Here is a 22109-nt window from a genome sequence, read left to right on the forward strand (position 1 = left end):
TGGCAACATAATGGCATTAGAGGGAGTAAAATTAGGTCACGAGTTGAAGGAGTACAAACTCGTGGGCCATGGGATGCTTCAGATGTGTTTCTGCTATTTCAAGATCGTGTTTTAGGAGCAGGTGAAGAAGTATGTATGTTTTTTGGATTTAGTATGTGCATGTATATGGTATGAGTTGCTCGTGAAGAAGTGAGGAGGATGAAGTAATGTCTATTAGGATGAGAGGGAGTGAATGAGTGGGGGAGGGAATATGTCTAGAAGGGAGTGAAAAAGATGTGTATGAGAGAGAGTGTGTGTGTGTGAGAGAGAGTGTGTGTGTGTGAGAGAGAGAAATTTGGAGGATGGTATTAGTAGGGATGAGGTGGGTGGGTCTAATATTTTCTTTTAACTTTAAATTAAATGGAGATTTAAATAAATATAAAAAATAAAAACGAAAAATGTTTTCGTCATTTTACAACATTTAACATAATTTGTTGATAAAGTTAGTCATAAAGACCATTGAGGTGCAAAATTTTGTCCAAATAGACCAAACATACAAAAAATGTTTCATTAATGCTATTTTAGAGAAAATCATAGGGTCTATTTGTGAAATTTTGTCATGTTAAATAAAATGGAAATACACACCAAAATAAAGTGTACGAATTAAAAAATAAAAAAGATAAGATCAAACACACAGACTAACCTAAATATAAGGGACCATTTGTGTAATTTACGCTGAAATTTAAAATAAAAGAATTGCTTAGTTTTCAACCACAGTGCACAAAGGTGAAATCCAATTGACTTTCAAAATTCCAGTCAATGGTTAGGTTACAGAAATATAGCTCTAGTTTTTTTGTTAACATCATTATAATTAATTAATTTTCATGAATAGATAGATAACTTTATGTAAACTTTTGTTACGGTTAGTTTTGTGGGGTTTCGATTAATTGTTTCAGTTTAATCGTTTCTCTAATATTTATATATTAACTGGAATTTTGTAATGAAAGTTCGATTTAATCGGTTTGATTACCGGATAAATCAAATAAATTTGATTATAGATTCTTTTTGGATAGAAAAGATGTCATAATGTTTTTATTTCTAGTATTTCATTAAAATTGTGGTTGTTACAAAGAAATTGATGCCACAACCAATGCCCTCTCTCCTCTCTCCCCTTCTAAAATAGGGGTTACCACAAAAAATCTATAGAAGATATAAAAAACTTATACTTTAGAATTGTATAAACAATCTTGAAATTTTTTTTCTTGAAATTTCAAAATTTTTTACAAGTTTCTAAATAATTTTTGGAAAAAAAATGTTTTTGAAAGACAATTTTTTTCCCCAAAATATTAAATATTTCGAAAATTTGAAAGTATTTCAACCTAACAAAGCTTTGAACTTGGTAGTAATTTTCGTTATTTCTTAAATGATAGTTAAAATGTTATAATGAAAAAAATGTCCTTGTGTTAAAATGAAAGAAAAATGTCCTTATGTTTAATTAAACATGAATATTATTAGATTAGATACGTTTGTTCATGATTCATATTAATGTTTAGAAAAACGCAACTAATGTTTAAATAAAGAGACTATAGAATTAATTTTTTGTCAATATTGTTTTCGTCAAATATATTGTCAAGACTTTATTTATGGCTATTTAAGATATGTGTCTTCTATTTTAAATTGAGGCCGAAAATATGTCAAGATATATTTTCGTGTACGTATCTTATGAGACAAGTTTGATTATCTTAGATTAAATAGTGTATGTGGATCATATTTGATTTAAATCTACCATTCTATGACTATTTAAATTTAAGATCGTTTTCTGTCTCAATATAATAAGGTAATGACCACCAAATTTGGATTTATAAAAAATATGAAGCAAATTAAGCATGGGGCAGACAATATAATTTACTGGCAAGATAAGCTTAAATAATATTTCAAACATGAAGAATTAGGTCATTTAATTTGTATATGCTTTTTTTAAAGGAAAAAGAGAGTGCCTACGTGCCCCAAACTACATGGTGTTTATGGGTTATTGAAATTTAAATAATGGACATCCAACTTTTAATTATAATTTTTGTTTTTAACTGTTTGGTCGTTTAGGATTTAAATAACATGTTATAACACTACAGGAAAATTTTTATTTAGCTACGGAAAAATTTTGTAGCTAAACCGAAATAACTACAGAAATTGCTATGGAATTTGTCAATAAGATTTCGTAGGTATATTCCTTGTAGCAAACTGTTTAGCTACAAAATTATAGTTTCGTAGCAGTTTTGCTACGACGTTTATTCCGTAGCAATTTAACTACAACATACTTCCATAACAATTCTGTAACAATGGGGTGTGTAGCAAATTTCGTAGCCATTTGTTCTGTAACAAATTCTATAGCCATTTGTTCTGTAACAAATTCCGTAACCATTTGTTCCGTAGTAAATTCTATAACCATTTGTTCCATAGCAAATTTCGTAACCATTTGTTCTGTAACAAATTCCGTAGCCATTTCTTCCGTAGCAAATTCCGTAGCCGTTTGTTCCATAGGAAAAATAGGTTCCAAAACATATTCATAACGATAAAAATATTCAACAAAATCCAATTTCCATTTATAATATTCGTTGAAATATATAAAAATGCAATAAATTTAATTTTAATCGATACATTGATTTTTATAGATATATACATAATTGAAAATCGTTTTACATGGTTTCCTAATCATCAAAACTGAATATTTATTACAAATATTGTCACACAATTCATATTTGAACCACCACAAACACACAAACAACCATAGATGCTCAATAAAAATGGCACAACCTGCAAAATCAAATTTATAAACAACTTGACTAACATTCAAAACAAAATATTGTGATGATGTATGAATATTCATGATCATAAGTGAAACAATACAAACTTACACACAGGATCATATGAATCAACAATAATGGTGTCATACTTTCCTTCTGGCGTCTTCCGGATAAACTCAACAGTTTTCCAAATTCCACAATATCAAATCTCAAACTTAAAGACAAATAAAGAAAAAAAAGCATGTCATGGGATCTGGAAATTACCATCAGCGACATGAAGATGAACACGAGGATCTTCAAAACCAACAACTAACTCAGGAAATACTTCTTACTTACCTACAATTACAATTACAAACAAAGAATTACATATACATGATGAGCATGTAACAAAACATTGGTTACTTACAGTTAAGAAATTTTATCTATCCACATACATCTATAACCATCTTATCTATTTCATATATATATCAATTAAATCCACAGAGCTGTGGCGAGCAATTTCCCTTACAACTCCACCATCCCCACCACCCACAACCAGAACCTGCATACATACACACCATCCAATATTAACAAGCATGGAAATAAAGAGATATGATCAAACTTTATCTTGATGTTAAAGTTACCTTTTTTAGGGATTCAATGGAACAAAGGGGAAGATAGGCAATCATTTCCTGATATGCACATTCATCTTTCTCAGTCATCTGAAGAATGCCATCAAGAACAAGAACTTTCCCATATGTTACAGAATGCACATCAATAATTTAACAACTTCAGCATATTATATATAATATTAACATGTTATTCTCTAGTTTTAGTACTAGAGTCTAGGGCTGATCCATGTGATACCTCAAAAACTACAACCTCCTGGTACTCTGATTTTTCCTTGAACAAAATCTTTTCTACTTCCAAGGAATGTGCTTCTCCTGATATTTATTATTCACAAAAGGAAACTCAGGTTGCATATTCAACATATATGAACCCTAGCTTAAATTACCTGGCCACATGGGGTTGTTAAAGTACATGCTTTTGCCACCTTTATCTGCAACAATTAACAACATAATGATGATCATCTCAAACAGTAACCACATGATTCATGATTCATGATTCATGATTCTGATGATTCAAATGACATGATGATTACCAGAGAACCATCCAGAAACAACTGTTGCATGACAATTGGCTTCAAGCTCTGAATCAACAGGGAAAGCTCTTGCTTTCAGGCAACAAGACGGCTCATTCACCCTCCCATCCAAACTTCTCTGGACTTCCAAGTCTCTCCATGCGTCTCCCTCCATAGATTCTCTTTTCCTTCTCCAGTTTCAGCCTCTAACACCAAAATATGGACCTGACACTTTAAATTTCTACACCCACATATAACATGAACATGAAACAATACAAATCAACAACTTTTATAATAGGATAGATATAGAATACATGAAAGGCTTAAAAGGTTAGACTAAAGGGGGGGGGGGGGAATCTTGCGAAGACACATGGACATCAAATTCAACAATCACAATATTCTGTTTTGAAAAAAATTTGAGATTTTGAGAACTGAAAAATTATGATGTTTTTCTTAATTTTGGGATTCATGTTTAAGATAATGAGATTGATTGAATTTGTTTTGAAAATAGAACCTAAAAAGACCAATTTACTTGAACATTCCCAAGATTATCAAATTTCAAAATATAAGGAAGCTTCAACAAAATCTATGCTTTGTCAATATTTGCACATTATCCATAAGGAAACAATCGAGCTTCAGGCCATTCTTTTGTAACATGTTTATCCAATAATGCCATCAATTGCTTCTGTTTTTCCTTCTCTTCTTCCGGTAGAATTAGTGACATATAAATTGCAAGAAAAGATGCATTTAGCCTTTGTATATCCCCCATACATTCTATACGACTTCTATAGTTCCTCATTATTTGGTTAACTATCCACTGTCCCCTTTTATCTGATCTGTAATCCTGAATTCATATCACAAGAGTTGCAAATAAAGCTAAAGATAAGAAAAGAGATTATAAAGTTAATGGAAGCTCATTTCAATGCATATAAGGGGTTGTAACATTTTAATTTGATGAGTATTGTGAAATTAATAACCAAACCCAAACAATTGACAACAAAATCCATATGTTACTGGTGTTCAGCTTGTCATTTTCCTCATATCAGCTTTCACATGCATTGTTGCCACCATCCATATGATCAAAACAAAAGAAAATGATATCAAATTACTGACCAAAACAATCAAGTTCTTGTAATTACTGAAATGGAAGACCAAGGTTTAGGGCTTAAAATATAGATCAAGAATGAGGTTTAGGGCATGAAATCATTGCTTACCTTGAATGTAGAGTGGCAGTTTCCGAATATGATGGCTAGGTCTTGAAATCGTAACAGCTTCTACCCAAAATCCAATGAATCATAAGGTTATAATAAAAAACGAATAGAAATTGAGACTTTTTGATCTGGAATTGGTGATTGCAATTGGTTGTAAGCAATAATGGGGTGGGTTTTAGATGAACAAACCCTAATGAATGAAACCTTATCTTCATGCTTAATTGAAGTGTTTTGGAAGTTGCAAGAACTGTATTCTTTTATAATCAATAGCTCATAAAAGAAATTGATAAGTTTCGAAAGAAAAACAGAGACTTAACTTCGATTCATTCATAGAAAATAGAGAAAACGGGATACCTGGCAGCAAGATCGTTAATTGATTTTATCTTGGCAGCGTCGATACGAACAAAGTTCATCGCCGCCATATTTGAGTAGTCAGTGGAGACGACACAGATGGTGGCGCGCTGGTGGTGACGGTAGGGCCTAAAAATGAAAATCAGTCGAAGCTCTCTTCTGATGGGCTTTTGTTGGGCATCACCGGTGATCCTCGTTTTACATGGGCCCATGGCCGACTTTCAGTCAGTGGTCGCGCCCTGACGCCAACGACTGGGACGATAATCGATAGAGTATTCAGAGGCAGTCGGAGGTTAGTATCAGAAATTTCATGTTCAGGGGAAAGAGAGAGAGTGTGAAAGGATGGGGGAATGTGGAAACGTTGGAAGTCAAGCAACGTAAAAGCAATGTATAGGGTGTGTTTGGCTAAACTTTTTTACTTCAAAAGTCCTTTTCATAAAAGCCCTTATTGACTTGTTTCTTTTGCCAAAAGATGGTTTTAAAATATGTTTGGAATACCTTTTAGCTTTTTACCTTTTAAAAACCCAAAAGTCATCAAAAGACACCATTTTGTGACTTTTTAAAAGGATGTATTTTCTTCTTACCAAAAAGTTATTTTAAAAGAACTTCTAGAGTTCCCAAACATCTTCTTAAACTTTTTGACTTTTTCAGAAAGAAAAAGATAAAAAGTCATTTTAAAAGTTTTGCCAAACACCCTCATAGTAATCTGATTAAGGGAAAAAGTCAGTAGCAATCTCAACAAAGTACTGGGCAATAAATTGCCAAATTTTAGAAATTGTGTGCCCAAACTCTGAACTCCCAAAAGTTTAAAGTGCAACATTTGAAAAGTTTGAAAACATCTGTGGCCAAACTCATAAACAGGTATATTGTTTCTTAAATCAATATGTGCTTTTATATGTATATACTATCTAGTGTGTGTGTGTGGGGGGGGGGGGGGGGGGGTGTAAAACTGTAACGCACAAACATAGAAACTAAAAGTGTCAATAAACTAAAATTATTGTGGCTAAAATCCAAAATGGAAAAAGTTACTTTTAAAATGTTGTTCCGTATTTTATATATATATATATATATATATATATATATATATATATATATATATATATATATATATATATATATTAATAATATATAACAAAATAATGATAATAAGAATAAATAAAAACTTATAATAATATGTAAATAATTTTATTAATCATAATTAAATTATAATTAAAAATCATAACACAATTAAAGACAATAATTTATTTTTTTGGTCAAATATTTTTTTATATTTTACTACGGAAGTATATTCCGTAACTAATTGACTACGAAATATTCCCTAGCCACATAGCTATAGATTTAGATTCTGTAGCTATTTTGCAAATTCATAAACAACTTAGATACACAAATAACAACAGTTAACCTTTCTGTTAAAGTTCCGTTGTAGATTATTTATAGATTTTTATTGTGTAGCAAATTTTCGTCCTAAAGTAGCTACGAATTTATATTATGTAGCAAACTAGCTATGTATTTTTATTCCGTAACCGATTTTGTAGCCAACTAACTACGAAAGTGGATTACGTAACAAGTTCCATAGCAAACTAGCTACAACCAACAGCCATGTAGTATATTTCGTAGTAAAATAGCTACAAATTTTGATTTTGTAGCAACAATTCAAGATTTAGCTACGGAAATGCAACTCCGTAGCTATTTCGCTACAAAAATAGCTACGACCAACCATTTTGTAGCATATTCTATAGTAAAATATCTACAGATTTTGATTACGTAGTAACTTTTTGTAGTTATTACTAGTTTAGCTACGGAATGTAACTTCGTAGCCATTCCATAGCAAAATAGCTACGAAAAGCCATTTTGTAGCACATTCTGTAATAGAATAGCTATGGATTTCCATTCTGTAGCAAGATTTCGTAGCTATTTAGGATTTTTCTTGTAGTGTACTTTTCATTTCGTATCATATGTAAAACACAAATAAAATCGTGGTGATCATTTATGAGATCTTCAAACCATGGTCGGTTCAAACGTATTTGATGTCTGTGAAAGAATACAAAACAAATTGGTCCCTTTACCGATTACATAGATGCTAGAGCTTACGTGATATTCATATATTTAGTATATATGTCAGAAAAACAAAACTTATATAAATCTTATTGAAACTAGCGTAGTTACCCATGCTCTGCATGGGTCATTGTATTTCATTTGTATTTATAATATTCAAATCCATGCAAAACATTCTTGGTACATTAAAAGTTGATTGACATGGAACAATGGGGAAATTGTCAATCACATAGATAGTATTGAAAAAGAAAGACAATAGGATCTTCTGTTCTTATGGCTTGATTTCAGGATGTACCAACTCATTTGGAACTGTCATGAAGTTGTTAATTTCATCAAACATACTGACAAAAAAAAACATGTGCTTGTCTAACTTGTAACCATTGGTTTTCTCCTTTTGAAGCTCAATTTCCTATACCAAGCAAAAACAACAGATAAAGAAAAGATTCATCTATTCAAACATTTGTTTATAGAGAGTTATAAGGAATGCAGGTAAATGTTTTTCAATGTTTTCATACTCACCAAACTGTCCATCAGCAACCACTTCGAATTCTATAACCAACACCACATTCTCTATTCACATATTCCCTTCTCTGATTTTTTTACAATAGAATCATAAATCAAATTAAAACTTAATCAAAAACTAAAATTAAAATGAATCACCAACCTCTACATTGTCAATCAGACCACCAGATCTGCCACTACCATCGTGTTTGTGTGAATATTCTGTAGCATCAAAAACATAATCCAAAGACTAAAATAATAATTGTAAGTTATTAAAAGAACAAAAAACACATAAAACAAACTAACCTCATTCCTCTGTAATATCATATGTTCAAACAGTGACATTGTCCCTTAGAAGCTGCATAATCAAAGTAGTATCTTTGTATGATTCGTCCTTCAAAGTATCAAGCTGTGAAATTGCTTCATCATAAGCCTCTTTAGGTAAGTAACATACCCTGTTAAGCAAAAAATGGTAATCACTAATGAAAAAATGATATTGATTTGATGATTAAAAGTTAAAAGCAAACCCTTCAGATGAATTCATGATTTCATAATAGAAGGCTGGGAAATTTAAAGTCAGCCCCAATCGAATAGTTATCATTTGGCCTTCTTCTTCAACACCAAAGACACACAGAAATGAAAATTGAGCATCTTTGTCACACCCCCAAACCAAGGATGGCAGAAACGTCCGGGGGTGGAGGACTTCATTTATAGTATCACAACAACGAGTATAATAGTGCTCAAAGTGAATACAACCATCATAAATATAATTGAAAAAGTTACAGCATAGTATGTGTTTACATGTTTCAAATCAATTACACTATGATGACAAAATGAAATGTTTCACGATTCAACGTCCCATCCTCAAAAGCTGTTGATTACCTATTTCACTAGTTTCCTGAGAATACAAGTAGTTTTGAAAAGTGTCAACAATTAAGTTGGTGAGTTCATAAGAGTTTTATTTGAGAAAGTAGCTGTTTTCCTTGTAAAAGCGATAGAGTATGATTCCAGAAAATTTAATATTTTCTTTATTAAGTGTGAAATGAACACTTCTATGTTATGCAATAATGTACCCTAGAAAGACCCGTAGATTCCTTCTATGATCACCCAGTGTATATAAGTTATATAAAATTTAAGTTAAATAAACTGTCGAATATAATGGGTCTGCCCTAGGTCCACAACCAAACAAGGAACAAGAAGTAAGGCGGGCCCACCAATTCTAAGTCGATTGCGACTAAATTCATATATAACTCTAACATGTACACTTAGCAATTATAGCTGAAGTCTAACAATTCTAGCTGAAACGTAGTTTTAATATCATGAAAGCCATTTTGTCTAAACCTGGTACTTTATGATGTATATTTCAAGAAAAATCCTATATTTTCCTTATAAAAAGTTATGTAGCCTTAAATCCCAAGACCGAGAATATGTGTGTGTTTTGTACTTATAATGTTCATAATAGTGATGTGTTTCCAAAGAAAATCCAATATTTTCCTTATAAAAGTCATGTAGTCCTAAATCCCAAGACCGAGAATATATGTGTGTTTTGTACTTATAACGTGTTTGTAGTTTTAAATAGATAAAACCCCTTTTCAAAGTAGAATTTTCCCTGTAAACTTGAAAGATTGTTAACTCCCTATGTGAGTCGTTATAACCATACTATAACGAGAATTAACCAGCAACAACATTTTTCAGACGTCAAGATCCTATGACTCTTGTCACCCGTAGACCTGTAGGTCCGGCTGTAGCTAGCAGCGAGGTGTGGGGTGTCAATCCCAATATACATCTATACACAATTATCACGCTCTTCCTACAAGAGACTCTGGTTATAACTTACAGGAATTTGAACCCGTACTCTAAGAGTACGATGGAAGAATTATCTCACAACTTACGTTAACTAGTTTACATATAGTTTAAGTATAAAACCTCTTCCGTGGTGGAAGTGAAATCACCTTTTATGAAATAAATTAGTGATATCAAATCCATAAACTATTACTATTATAGTTTATCATGAAGTATTTGAAAAACCCATTTGTTTTGAGAGTAAAACCTTTTCTGTAGTGTGCTTTTATCGTAAAATCCATAAACTATACTTATTGTAGTTTATTATATGTGTTCGAAATAAGTGGAAAAACCTTATCATGAATGACTAATTTCTGTTTATGATGATAAACTAACAAGAATGCATCCAACATTTAGAAACTTATTGTTATGCACTTTGCTCAACATACTACAAAGTGTTGTTAATATTGTAAGCTATGTAACTAGTTTTTAACCTTTCTGCACTATTTTGAAAACATCATAGAAACATCATACGAAGTCGAAATCTGAATCCGTAAGCTCTGAGAGTTTATAAAATGTGTCTAGTTTATTTAAAATTTTTATTATGATTTTTAGAAGTCCCCAACTTGTGTGAAAATGTTCATATTCACAGACTGGTCCGAATTTGTTTCTGAAATGCTAGGCAGTTTTGTAAAACTCACCATAAATTGTAGAAAAATAGTATGGAGATGTGCAAGTACTCATTTTAAAGGTACAAACCTGAAATATTTTAATATTAAACAATTTTTAAAGATATTAAGTTTAATATGGTCAAAACAGTCCGTGAATGGAACTAAACTTTCCTGTTGAAAGATGATGTTTGAGTTTAGTTAAGTTCTTGGTATTTTAACTTGTATTCTCCCCCTAAAACTTGAAGAAAACATGAAAATGTGGGGGTATGAACTCACCTTGAGTTATTCCCTGAGATGAAGGTGGAAGAAGAGAGGTTTCCAAGTCAAGAACACTTGGGAGATACTTGAAGATTTGAAGATCTAGCAACAAATATGACGATATTTGTGTGAGAAATCCATGACTTGAGTGAAGAAGTATGGGATAATAAGGTGAAGGATGAAATTTACTTACCAAAAGAGGGTGAAAGGCTCAAAACTCCTGGAGAATCTCGAAATCTTGGAGAGAAAATGAGAGAAAGAAAAGTGTATTTGCTTTTAGGTGAAGTGTTTGTTATCTAGGGAGAATGAGTAGTAAAGTTTCTCTTTGTGTACGGGTTTAAGGAAAATTGTGGGGGAAAGGTGAGAGTACAATGAGTGGACAAGGCTGATGTGAATAGTGACTGAGGGTGTCATGGAGTGGGTATGGGAGTTAGCTTGTGTCTTTGCTTTATGGAAAAGTCAACACTCCACCTTTTGTACTTTGCTTTTGCTCTTAAGAAAAGTGTGGGTTTTAATACAAGAATCCTTAGAATATGCATATTTTATGATCATGGAAGGTTAAAAATAATAAAATATGGATTTATACGAAAATCTCGCGTTAAAATAACCGAAAACGGGCTTAAAACGTGAAAATAGTCGAAAAACGGGAAAAAGGAACGAATCTGCGAAAATCCGAGTTCAGGGCCGAAGGTTTGGTCCTTGGGTGCTTAGAGCCGATAGGATTTTTGGTTGATGGAGGAGAACCGAGAGGAGGGTTCGGTCCGAGCAGTCTCGCAGGCGAACACGGGAGAGGGACCGAAGGTAGGATGGAAGCGAAATGGACCGAAATCGGAAGAAGCGAAATGGACCGAGAGGCGCTTCGGGAATCCGAACCGAAGGTGAGTTCAGTCCTATAAGAGGAATTCGGTCCTATAAGGGGAGTTCGGTTCCAAGAGGTTTCGGGTCTAGGAGGCTTCGGTTCCTTAAGCGAGGTTCGGTTCCTAAGAGGTTTCGGTCCATTAGGGTTGTTTTTCCGTTTATCTTCCCGTTTCGAGTGGTTTTTGGCTCCGTTAAGGGTCGGGATGCTCCAAATGATTATAAAAAGTTGAGGGAGGTTATGAGAGAGATTTAGAAGAGATTTGAGATAAAGAGAGATAGAGTGAGAGAGATTTAGAGAGACTTTATTTGTGACTCTTATGAGTGTTTAACTTCGAAATGCAAGGTTTGTATACCCCGGTTTGCCCTGTTATGAGCGTTATACGCCCCCGAAGGGTATGTATTAATGTTTTATTGAGTTGTTCCATCAGTTACTCTGATTAGGGTTTAGATTTTCTGAACACGTGAAGACTCAAAGTGATACTTTGCATAAAGATAGTGTGTTGTACAATAGTAAACACGATGTAAATCCTAATATACAAGGGTTAATTGAGTTGACCGGTTTGACTTGTTGACTTTATTTGACTTTGACTTGACCGGAAATTGACGATTGTCACATCATCCCCCCGTTAGAAGGAATTTTGTCCCGAAATTAGCACTTTGACCGGGATTTCGAGAGTTGGGGAAAGATGCGGGTATTTTGTTTCATCTGATCCTCACGTTCCTAGGTGAATTTGGGTCCTCGTTTTACGTTCTAACGGACCTTCACAACAGGGATGCGACCTTGATTTCGTTCTTTTGATCTTTCGATCCATGGTTTCTATCGATTTTTCCACGAAGTGGAGACTCTCGTTGGTTTTGATTTCGTCGGGAGGTACCACAAGAGTCTCTTCAGATATACATTTCTTTAAATTTGATGCGTGGATGGTTGGATGTACATTATTAGGTTCTTGTGGCAGTCGGAGTTTGTATGCTACCGGGCCAATCCTGGCAAGGATTTCGAATGACCCACTGTACCATGGATTTAGTTTCCCATGTTTAGCAAAACATATCATTCTTTTCAACGGTGAGGCCTTTAGCAGAATTCGGTCACCAACCCGCAATTCCGAGGGTTTGCGTCGCTTATCTGTATAGCTCTTTTGTCGGTTTCGAGATGCTTTCAGCCTTTCTCGAATTTGTACTAAGTCATAAGTGATAACTTCTCCTCGGAGCACTGCATAGGGCTTGCTTTAGTGTTTCTCGTTTGATTATATCGGTAGGGAGCATATGGGTTCGGTTTACGCGACTAAACTTATTCGGATGGTAGAACGTTCACTCGCACTCCTGGGTAGCCTTGTCCCGAAGTTCCTGGTAGGACTCGTACCTGGTCCATCTATCTTTAACTTGCGCATATAGGTCATATGAAATTAAGGTTGGTAAGACAGTTGGATGGGTGACTCTGCCCAAAGTCCACAACCAGACAAGGAACAGGAAATAGGGCGGAAACACACATCCAATGTCCGTAGAATCTTAATTATATATTATCCTCGCGTATACACTTAGTAGTGATAGACTAACCGTATTCGTCCCAAGCTTCTGTGCTTGAACCTTATCTACTGCATGCGTGACATTCCCGAAGGGTCTTCGGGAAATACTTATGGAAAGGTTTCGAAAGGTATAATACTCCTCTGGTGAGTGTTTTGGGGTTTCGCAGCGAGAGATGACCCGGAGGCCCTTGTCGGATTTGCGTTTATGAGAGACGAGGGTTTCGATATTCAGTGGGTTAGGTGAAGGGTCTTTTCGTAGCCATTTAATCGGGAAGGTGAGGACTATACCAATCGAAATCGAATGACGACAACAGATCTTTTTAGTGATATATGTGTTAAGTTGTATTCTTAAGATATATTCATTAGAGTGATAGTGCATCCTGTGTTTCTTTTCAGTGTGTTCCGTTTTGATCGATGTTATTTTTACTGCAAATGATTCATACCACAGCAGCTAGTACTGGTAGTAAGTGTGTTCTGATAGCTAGTAATGATACTTTATATCATGATCCCCGACAAGTCACTCTATGATCGAGCAATATATGCAAGTCGTATGTAAATTGGTATTGATGAAATCATCGAGTGAGTGGTTCTACCCTAACCCCACTACTAGACATGGAACAGGAGTCAGGACGAAATTATTCGTTTTAAGTCTGTAGTATTTTAATTATAATTAACCCTGATGTATACACCAAGTCATCACAGCTCACCGGTAATGATCCTAAGGTCATATATAAGTATCTTTGATTTGATTGAACGAGAGAGTATTTTAACTACTTTTTGAAAGATTAATTTTAGCAAACATACCAAATTCATTACAAAAACATGGTACTTAAACGTTTTTGTTGTTGGAAACATTACAAAAGTCCTAATAAGGTTCCTTGTTGCTTCTGCTGGTTTGTTTGTCACGCTACTCCTGCTCCCCCGTCATTCCTCTCAGTTGGACAGTCTCTCTTGAAGTGTCCCATTTCACCACGTAGGTGGCATGCTGGACTTACACTGGTATTGGTGATTGAAGCGATGTGTTGGGTCTGGGTCCTGCAGAAACGGGCAGTATGTCCGTTCTTGTTACAGTTTTTACAGTGCGGCACCCGACAAACCCCAGTGTGATGGTAGCTACACTTGTTACACTTTGGAAGTGTTCCCATATATTGTCGGACCGGTGCTTGAGTGACAGACGTTGTGGCTAGTGTCGAGGCATGAGTCGTGACTGCTGTTGTAATTACAGGGGCAGCCACGGGTTGTTGTCTTTTAGCAAGTTTTTGAGATATATTGAACTTCTTTTTGTCCTGAAACTTTCGTTTCTTGCTCTTGGGTTTGTGGTCTGAGGCGTTTACGTTGGTAGACACTCGGTGGTGTTCTTGATTGTTACTGCGGTTAGAATTGCCAACACCGCCTTCACCTCTGCTGGCGTTGTTAGCATTGAGTTGCGCCATGACGGTTGTCACGGCTGTCGTGACCAAAGCTTGAAAAGTAGCAGAGTCTATCTGCAGGATTTCTGCCTTGCTTGTTGGATGGTTACCTTCTTGTGAAGACATAACCCTGTTGCATGGGGAGAGACGATGTCGTGAGTAGGGATGATTATCTCTAGTTAAATCCTTATCATTTATATACACATATATAAATCTTGCACTTTACTGAACTATTCTCGATGTTTCTGCTAACGTTCCTGAGACGGAGTTATGGTAGTGGGTAGATGTAGGCTATGTTAAGTTTTACCCATCCTAGGATTATATTTGTCCAAACACACTTAGCTGAGGAGTTCTGATGGGATCCGGTGCATTAGTGTTGGTATGATCGTACCCTATAGGTCTACGAAAAGGCACCTTTCAATCATGAGGTTTAAAAAGGTGAGATGATAATGAGTCTTGAATAAGGATTTATAAGTCGAGAGTTATCTCACTAAGTTTATCTTAGTTCTGAGTGTATCATGTTCCAATCTTTATGGTGTTCTGAAAACAATTCATATTGAGAGTCTATATGAAATAAACTTATGAATTTTTGGTAGTATTGCTCCTAATGAAAATAATACGCATGCCCATTTCATTTGTATGATTCTATTATATTTAGTTTTAGAGAAAATTTTGTCTGATGCAGGTCTACACCACATCATTGCAAGGAAAAGTTTGGACCGCAATTAAATCTCTCGACTAGTGTAATCACTAACTCGCAGGGTCGGGCCTACACATGGAGGGGTGTAGTACCAACGCATACTAATAGACCAAATCTACAAGGTCTTGTGAGTAAAATGAACTCTGCTCACGACAATACATCCCCGGTGGTGCTTGAAACGAAGTCGATGCGTCCTGTAGTTCTGCCAACCTACGCTCGGCTGCGACCACTCTCTCTTCGAGTGTTGAGGGTCTATCCTGACGATCCTTTACCTTCGCCTGAGCGGCGATAAGGTCCTCAATGAGTTGGTCTCTGAAATAGTAGTCTCTTTCCAAGTCTTGAGTTTGTGAGATGGTAGCGTCTGTAGCAGCGCGTAGTTCCCGAACTTGATTCGTAGTCTCCCTCTTTTGGTCCCCGATGGTTGAGGTTACTGCAACCTCGTTGGTCTCCAAATGGCGATCGTTGTCGCTGCTGGCGAATCCACGCCTCGATCAATGCTGCTCAACGGGGCACAGGTTCGATGTAGTTGAAACGGTTCGCGAGAGCCCTGGCTATATAAGGAGAGTTGACGACCTCTGGCTCCACTTCCGACTCTTTTCCTAATCGCCCACTAATTCTCCAGGTTCGGAAAGTAGGGGTCTCCTGGGAATTGAGCTCCCGTCACGTTGCTCATGCGAGAATAGGGGTGGAAGAGATAGTTAATAGACGTCTAATCCTATAATTACTTATAGGGGGGTGATCCTCATTAGTCACTTCTATAATCACATAGTGCATACTAGTTATACATAAACTGAGATAGAATAGACCTTCGAATAAATGACTCTACTCTAAGTCCACAACCAAACAAGGAACAAGAAGTAGAGCAATAGTCATAGATTCTGAGTCTATAATATCTTTAATTATATATGACCTTAGCGTATGCACTCAGTCATTATAGACCTACTAATAGGGGTCTTTAGTTTTCACATAAGTTGGTTATAGTATCACCAAATACTCCTATAGTATTTTAATGTTTATCTTATGTTTTCAATATTTTTTTGTAGATAGAGTTGGTATGTTTTTGGACTTATTGCAACACCACAACCATTCTCGGGCATATGCTAATCACTTATGGGATAGACATAGTTGATCAGGCTATGTCATTCCCAGACCTGACTATACATCCCCAAGCCTACTTGTGCCGTTCAACAATCACCACTTTTGTTTTGTTCTAGTATGATGTTGACCTTAGTATGTATGCATGCATGTATACTTTTAACAAGAAACTATTTATTTCTAAAAGTATAGTTATTTGAAAATGTTTAATCAGAGACTTTAGTCCCAATGCATTTATAGTTTGTATATCTTATGTGGTTCGATATACTTAGTTCACGATAAACAATGGTCTGATACCAATCTGTCACACCCCAAAACCAAGGATGGCGGAAACGTCCGGGGGTGGAGGACTTCATGTATAGTATCACAACAACGAGTATAATAGTGCTCAAAGTGAATACAACCATCATAGATATAATTGAAAAAGTTACACCATAGTATTTGTTTACATGTTTCAAATCAATTACACTATGATGACAAAATGAAATGTTTGAAGATTCAACGTCCCATCCTCAAAAGCTGTTGATTACCTGTTTCACTAGTTTCCTGAGAATACAAGTAGTTTTGAAAAGTGTCAACAATTAAGTTGGTGAGTTCATAAGAGTTTTATTTGAGAAAGAAGCTGTTTTCCTTGTAAAAGCGATATAGTATGATTCCAGAAAATTTAATATTTTCTTTATTAAGTGTGAAATGAACACTCCTATGTTATGCAATAATGTACCCTAGAAAGACTCGTAGATTCCTTCTATAATCACCCAGTGTATATAAGTTATATAAAATTTAAGTTAAATAAACTGTCGAATATAATGGGTCTGCCCTAGGTCCACAACCAAACAAGGAACAGGAAGTAAGGCAGGCCCACCAACTCTAAGTCGATTGCGACTAAATTCATATATAACTCTAACATGTACACTTAGCAATTATAGCTGAAGTCTAACAATTCTAGCTGAAACGTAGTTTTAATATCAAGAAAGCCATTGTGTGTAAACCTAGTACTTTATGATGTATATTTCAACAAAAATCCCATATTTTCCTTATAAAAAGTTATGTAGCCTTAAATCCCAAGACCGAGAATATGTGTGTGTTTTGTACTTATAATGTTCATAATAGTGATGTGTTTCCAAAGAAAATCCAATATTTTCCTTATAAAAGTCATGTAGTCCTAAATCCCAAGACCGAGAATATGTGTGTGTTTTGTACTTATAACGTGTTTGTAGTTTTAAATAGATAAAACCCATTTTCAAAGTAGAATTTTCCCTGTAAACTTGAAAAGATTGTTAACTCCCTATGTGAGTCGTTATAACCATACTATAACGAGAATTAACCTGCAACAACGTTTTTCAGACGTCAAGATCTATAACGCCCGTGTTTCTAGGCTAGGCATTAATATTGACGTAATAGTCTAGGTTAACCTTTGTAACTCATTTTGGAAGACATGAAAAGGAATTATGTGAATATTATGTGAATTATGTGTTTTATGCTTAATTACTAGGATTTAATTAATTAACAATAAAAATGAGCGTCGAAAATAAATATTAGATAAAGCCTATATCTATTAAGAAAGTTGTAGTGGTTGTGACAAGGATTACGGATATATAAAGAATGCCGAAATCCGAGTTATAACGTAGAAGTTATGACCTGTCGAAGTTTCGCGACAAAACCGGCACGGTGCCGAATGACGTAAAAAATGAGTTTTTGATAAACTACTTTTTAGCCTTGGTGATCTAAACGAAAGTCGTAGTGTTCGTTAAACCGAGAGTATGTATAAAAAAAACACCCAAATTTGACTTCGTATGAGGAAGTTATGATTTTTCTAAGTTTCAGCTTAGTAGTAGACAGCTAAAAACTCGAATTTTAGATCGAATGATTTTTAGCCGACACAACCTAAACGATAATCGAAGGTCTCGTCAATAGTAGTACAACGGTAAAAAGACAGACGAAAACGGACGTCGGATGAAGAAGTTATGAATTTTTAACGGATTTCCTGTCCCGGTCTGTTAAAAATAATAATATAAAAATTAAATTCAAAATTAGCCGACGAAGTCTAAACGAAAGTTGTAGAGCGTAATTTTATCTACGCGTGCATATAAAGAACGTCAAAAATGGAGCTCGTATTCGAAAGTTATGGATTTTAGAAGTTTTTGCACAAAAATCGAGAAAATTCGCATAGTCATGCTTCCGCCACGTCACCATCGCTATATGCACGCCACGTGTCCGAATTGCTGAGTCACCCGAGGCCACCTGGCGAAGCGTGTCGCGAGTACGAGGTTCGGTCTAATCGGAGGCTGCCACGTGTCCGATCTCGGTGTGTCATCAGAAACGTGTCCGAACCGGAGAGCCGTCCGAAGTGGTCCAATAAGAATCCGACGCGTGTGCCTTGGTGGCGAGCCCTCGCATCCGACGCGTGTTGCGATGACTCTCGCATCCGAGCCAGCTGCTTCGCCCCGCGGACGCCACGTGCCTTCGTCTCCTGCTGCCTCGTGCCCTCGCTGCTGACTCACTCCTCTCGGCCGACCTTCGGATCTCCCCTATAAATAGAAGGTTGCGAGCCTTCTTGGGCAATTTTGAGAAATTGCCATTTTACACCCCTTTTTTAATATTTTCACTATTTCCACTTCCCCCAAAGCCCCGGGATTAATTCCAACACCCGGAACACGCCCCGAAGTACCCGAAGACCCGAAAATTTTTATCTTTTCGGTTTTGAAGCCCAACCTTCGCAGAGCCCGGTTTCTCAATAAAACTCCCGGTTTTATTAGAAACGATCGTTTTAGGAAACGAAGTGCTGCCCGATTATCGTTAAATCATGTGAGTGTATAGTCACTTTCACCTTACACATAGATATGAAGTATTTTATATAAAATACGTGCTATGTGAATATATATTGTTTGTTTATTTGAGATGGATGTTGAAGGAATGATTTATACATGTTTTTAAATAATTTAAACTGTATATGTATTTTTTTATCTACAAAAATGTTGGGTAAAACATGGGTAGATGAAATAGTTGGTATGTGATGAAAGATGAGTTGGATAAATGATATAGATTATGAGATGAGGGTGAGTGGTGAAATATGAGAGAATCACTTACCCAAACGTGGCCCCCGTCATTCAGCAGAGTATGGATGACAACCATGGACCATTCTAGACGGTTCATGGAACACTAGCAGGCTCGCAACCTGTAAGTGTGTGAACTATATGTTCATCAGCTGTACTCTAAAAACCCATTGACATGTATTGCAGGGGGGATTCCCGTGAATAATACTGTCGATAAATAAGAGCTATGGACTTAGTGCCTGTTGTATAAACCTTGGTGACGATGTGACTTCGTGCCTATTTGACATAAATTGCTGAGGGAAAAGCAGTGTTGTCACCCCGATGTTTGCCTTATTTGACATAAATTGTGGAGGAAAGCAATGTTGTCACCTTATTGGTTGTCTTGTTTGAAATAAATTGCTGAGGAAAGCAATGTTGTCACCTTATTGGTTGTTTTATGTTAGGTTGTCTTGTTTGACATAAATTGCTGAGGAAAGCAATGTTGTCACCCCATTGGTTGTCTTATTTGACATAAATTGTTGTGGAACCTCCGAAGCAATGTTGTCCCCCTAATGAAAATCCTTAGGCTAGGTCCCTTATGATAGTTGTTTTAGGGACGTAAAGTGAGGATAACGGGAATGGGTAATTAGGGTTATTTTTAGTTGATGAAATTAATAAATTTATTGTTGATTGATAAGTTTATTATTTATTGTGGGTTGAAAACCCTATATACTAACCAGGCTCCCAAGCCTGACCCACTCAGCTTTTTATGTTACAGGTAGTAGACCCTGAGCATAGTCAGATGATGATGAGAGATTTTTGGATTATAGGCCAATAGTTGTAAATAACTGTTGTAAGGCTTATAATGTATTGTTTATGCTTTTGATCTGTATCGGAACATGACATCCCGAGGTTTTGATATAAAATGAAAATATATATTTCTTAAAGAAAGGTTTTGATAATCTTTTATCATGTTTTGTTTTGGGAACAAATTCCGCAACATCTTTTAAAAAGGATTACTCTGATTTTATTTTAAAAAGCATAAACGAAATCGGTCTTTTCTGGCCGTGAAATTGGGGATGTCACAAGATCCTATGACTCTTGTCACCCGTAGACCTGTAGGTCCGGCTGTAGCTAGCAGCGAGGTGTGGGGTGTCAATCCCAATATACATCTATACACAATTATCACGCTCTCCCTACAAGAAACTCTGGTTATAACTTACATGAATTTGAACCCGTACTCTAAGAGTACGATGGAAGAATTGTCTCACAACTTACGTTAACTAGTTTACATATAGTTTGAGTAAAAAACCTCTTCCGTGGTGGAAGTGAAATCACCTTTTATGAAATAAATTAGTGATATGAAATCCATAAACTATTACTATTATAGTTTATCATGAAGTATTTGAAAAACCCATTTGTTTTGAGAGTAAAACCTTTTCTGTGGTGTGCTTTTATCGTAAAATCCATAAACTATACTTATTGTAGTTTATTATATGTGTTCGAAATGAATGGAAAAACCTTATCATGAATGACTAATTTATGTTTATGATGATAAACTAACAAGAATGCATCCAACATTTAGAAACTTATTGTTATGCACTTTGCTCAACATACTACAAAAGTGTTGTTAATATTGTAAGCTATGTAACTAGTTTTTAACCTTTCTGCACTATTTTGAAAACATCATAGAAAAATCATACGAAGTCGAAATCTGAATCCGTAAGCTCTGAGAGTTTATAAAATGTGTCTAGTTTATTCATAATTTTTATTATGATTTTTAGAAGTCCCTAACTTGTGTGAAAATGTTCATATTCACAGACTGGTCCGAATTCGTTTCTGAAATGCTAGGCAATTTTGTAAAAATCACCATAAATTGTAGAAAATAGTATGGAGATGTGCAAGTAGTCATTTTAAAGGTACAAACCTGAAATATTTTAATATTAAACAGTTTTTAAAGATATTAAGTTTAATATGGTCAAAACAGTCCGTGAATGGAACTAAACTTTCCTGTTGAAAGATGATGTTTGAGTTTAGTTAAGTTCTTGGTATTTTAACTTGTATTCTCCCCCTAAAACTTGAAGAAAACATGAAAATGTGGGGGTATGAACTCACCTTGAGTTATTCCCTGAGATGAAGGTGGAAGAAGAGAGGTTTCCAACTCAAAAACATTTGGGAGATACTTGAAGACTTGAAGATCTAGCAACAAATATGACGATATTTGTGTGAGAAATCCATGAATTGAGTGAAGAAGTATGGGATAATAAGGTGAAGGATGAAATTTACTTACGAAAAGAGGGTGAAAGGCTCAAAACTCCTGGAGAATCTCGAAATCTTGGAGAGAAAATGAGAGAGAGAAAAGTGTATTTGCTTTTAGGTGAAGTGTTTGTTATCTAGGGAGAATGAGTAGTAAAGTTTCTCTTTGTGTATGGGTTTAAGGAAAATTGTGGGGGAAAGGTGAGAGTACAATGAGTGGACAAGGCTGATGTGAATAGTGACTGAGGGTGTCATGGAGTGGGTATGGGAGTTAGCTTGTGTCTTTGCTTTATGGAAAAGTCAACACTCCACATTTTGTACTTTGCTTTTGCTCTTAAGAAAAGTGTGGGTTTTAATACAAGAATCCATAGAATATGCATATTTTATGATCTTGGAAGGTTAAAAATAATAAAATATGGATTTATACGAAAATCCCGCGTTAAAATAACCAAAAACGGGCTTAAAACGTGAAAATAGTCGAAACCCGGGAAAAAGGAACGAATCTGC

The 22109-nt window shown here is 35.4% G+C and overlaps 1 protein-coding gene and 1 long non-coding RNA gene across 3 annotated transcripts; both read right to left on the reverse strand.

The window, feature by feature from the left end:
• Nucleotides 1–2616: 2616 nt before the first annotated feature.
• Nucleotides 2617–4187, reverse strand: LOC145115686 (spermine synthase-like). Of its 2 annotated transcripts, XM_079052038.1 has the most exons (8): nucleotides 3922–4187; nucleotides 3775–3819; nucleotides 3627–3703; nucleotides 3404–3451; nucleotides 3215–3321; nucleotides 3045–3116; nucleotides 2892–2955; nucleotides 2617–2790 (listed from the first exon to the last, which is right to left on the reverse strand). In XM_079052038.1, exons 1-5 carry the CDS (start codon nucleotides 4073–4075, stop codon nucleotides 3232–3234), a joined length of 414 nt encoding a protein of 137 aa, XP_078908164.1. In that variant the 5' UTR covers nucleotides 4076–4187; the 3' UTR covers nucleotides 2617–2790; nucleotides 2892–2955; nucleotides 3045–3116; nucleotides 3215–3231. The 2 variants fall into 2 exon arrangements, with proteins under 2 accessions (XP_078908164.1, XP_078908163.1); XM_079052037.1 differs by having other exon boundaries at nucleotides 2892–3116.
• A 240-nt stretch (nucleotides 4188–4427) lies between these two features.
• Nucleotides 4428–5793, reverse strand: LOC145117674 (uncharacterized). The gene is made up of 2 exons (XR_013712738.1): nucleotides 5466–5793; nucleotides 4428–5174 (listed from the first exon to the last, which is right to left on the reverse strand). It is a non-coding gene; the product is annotated as an uncharacterized LOC145117674 (long non-coding RNA).
• Between the last annotated feature and the right edge of the window lie 16316 nt (nucleotides 5794–22109).

The sequence above is a fragment of the Lactuca virosa genome, chromosome 5 (assembly GCF_052849685.1).
Source record: "Lactuca virosa cultivar CGN04683 chromosome 5, Lactuca_virosa_CGN04683_v6, whole genome shotgun sequence".
Taxonomy (NCBI): Eukaryota; Viridiplantae; Streptophyta; class Magnoliopsida; order Asterales; family Asteraceae; genus Lactuca; species Lactuca virosa.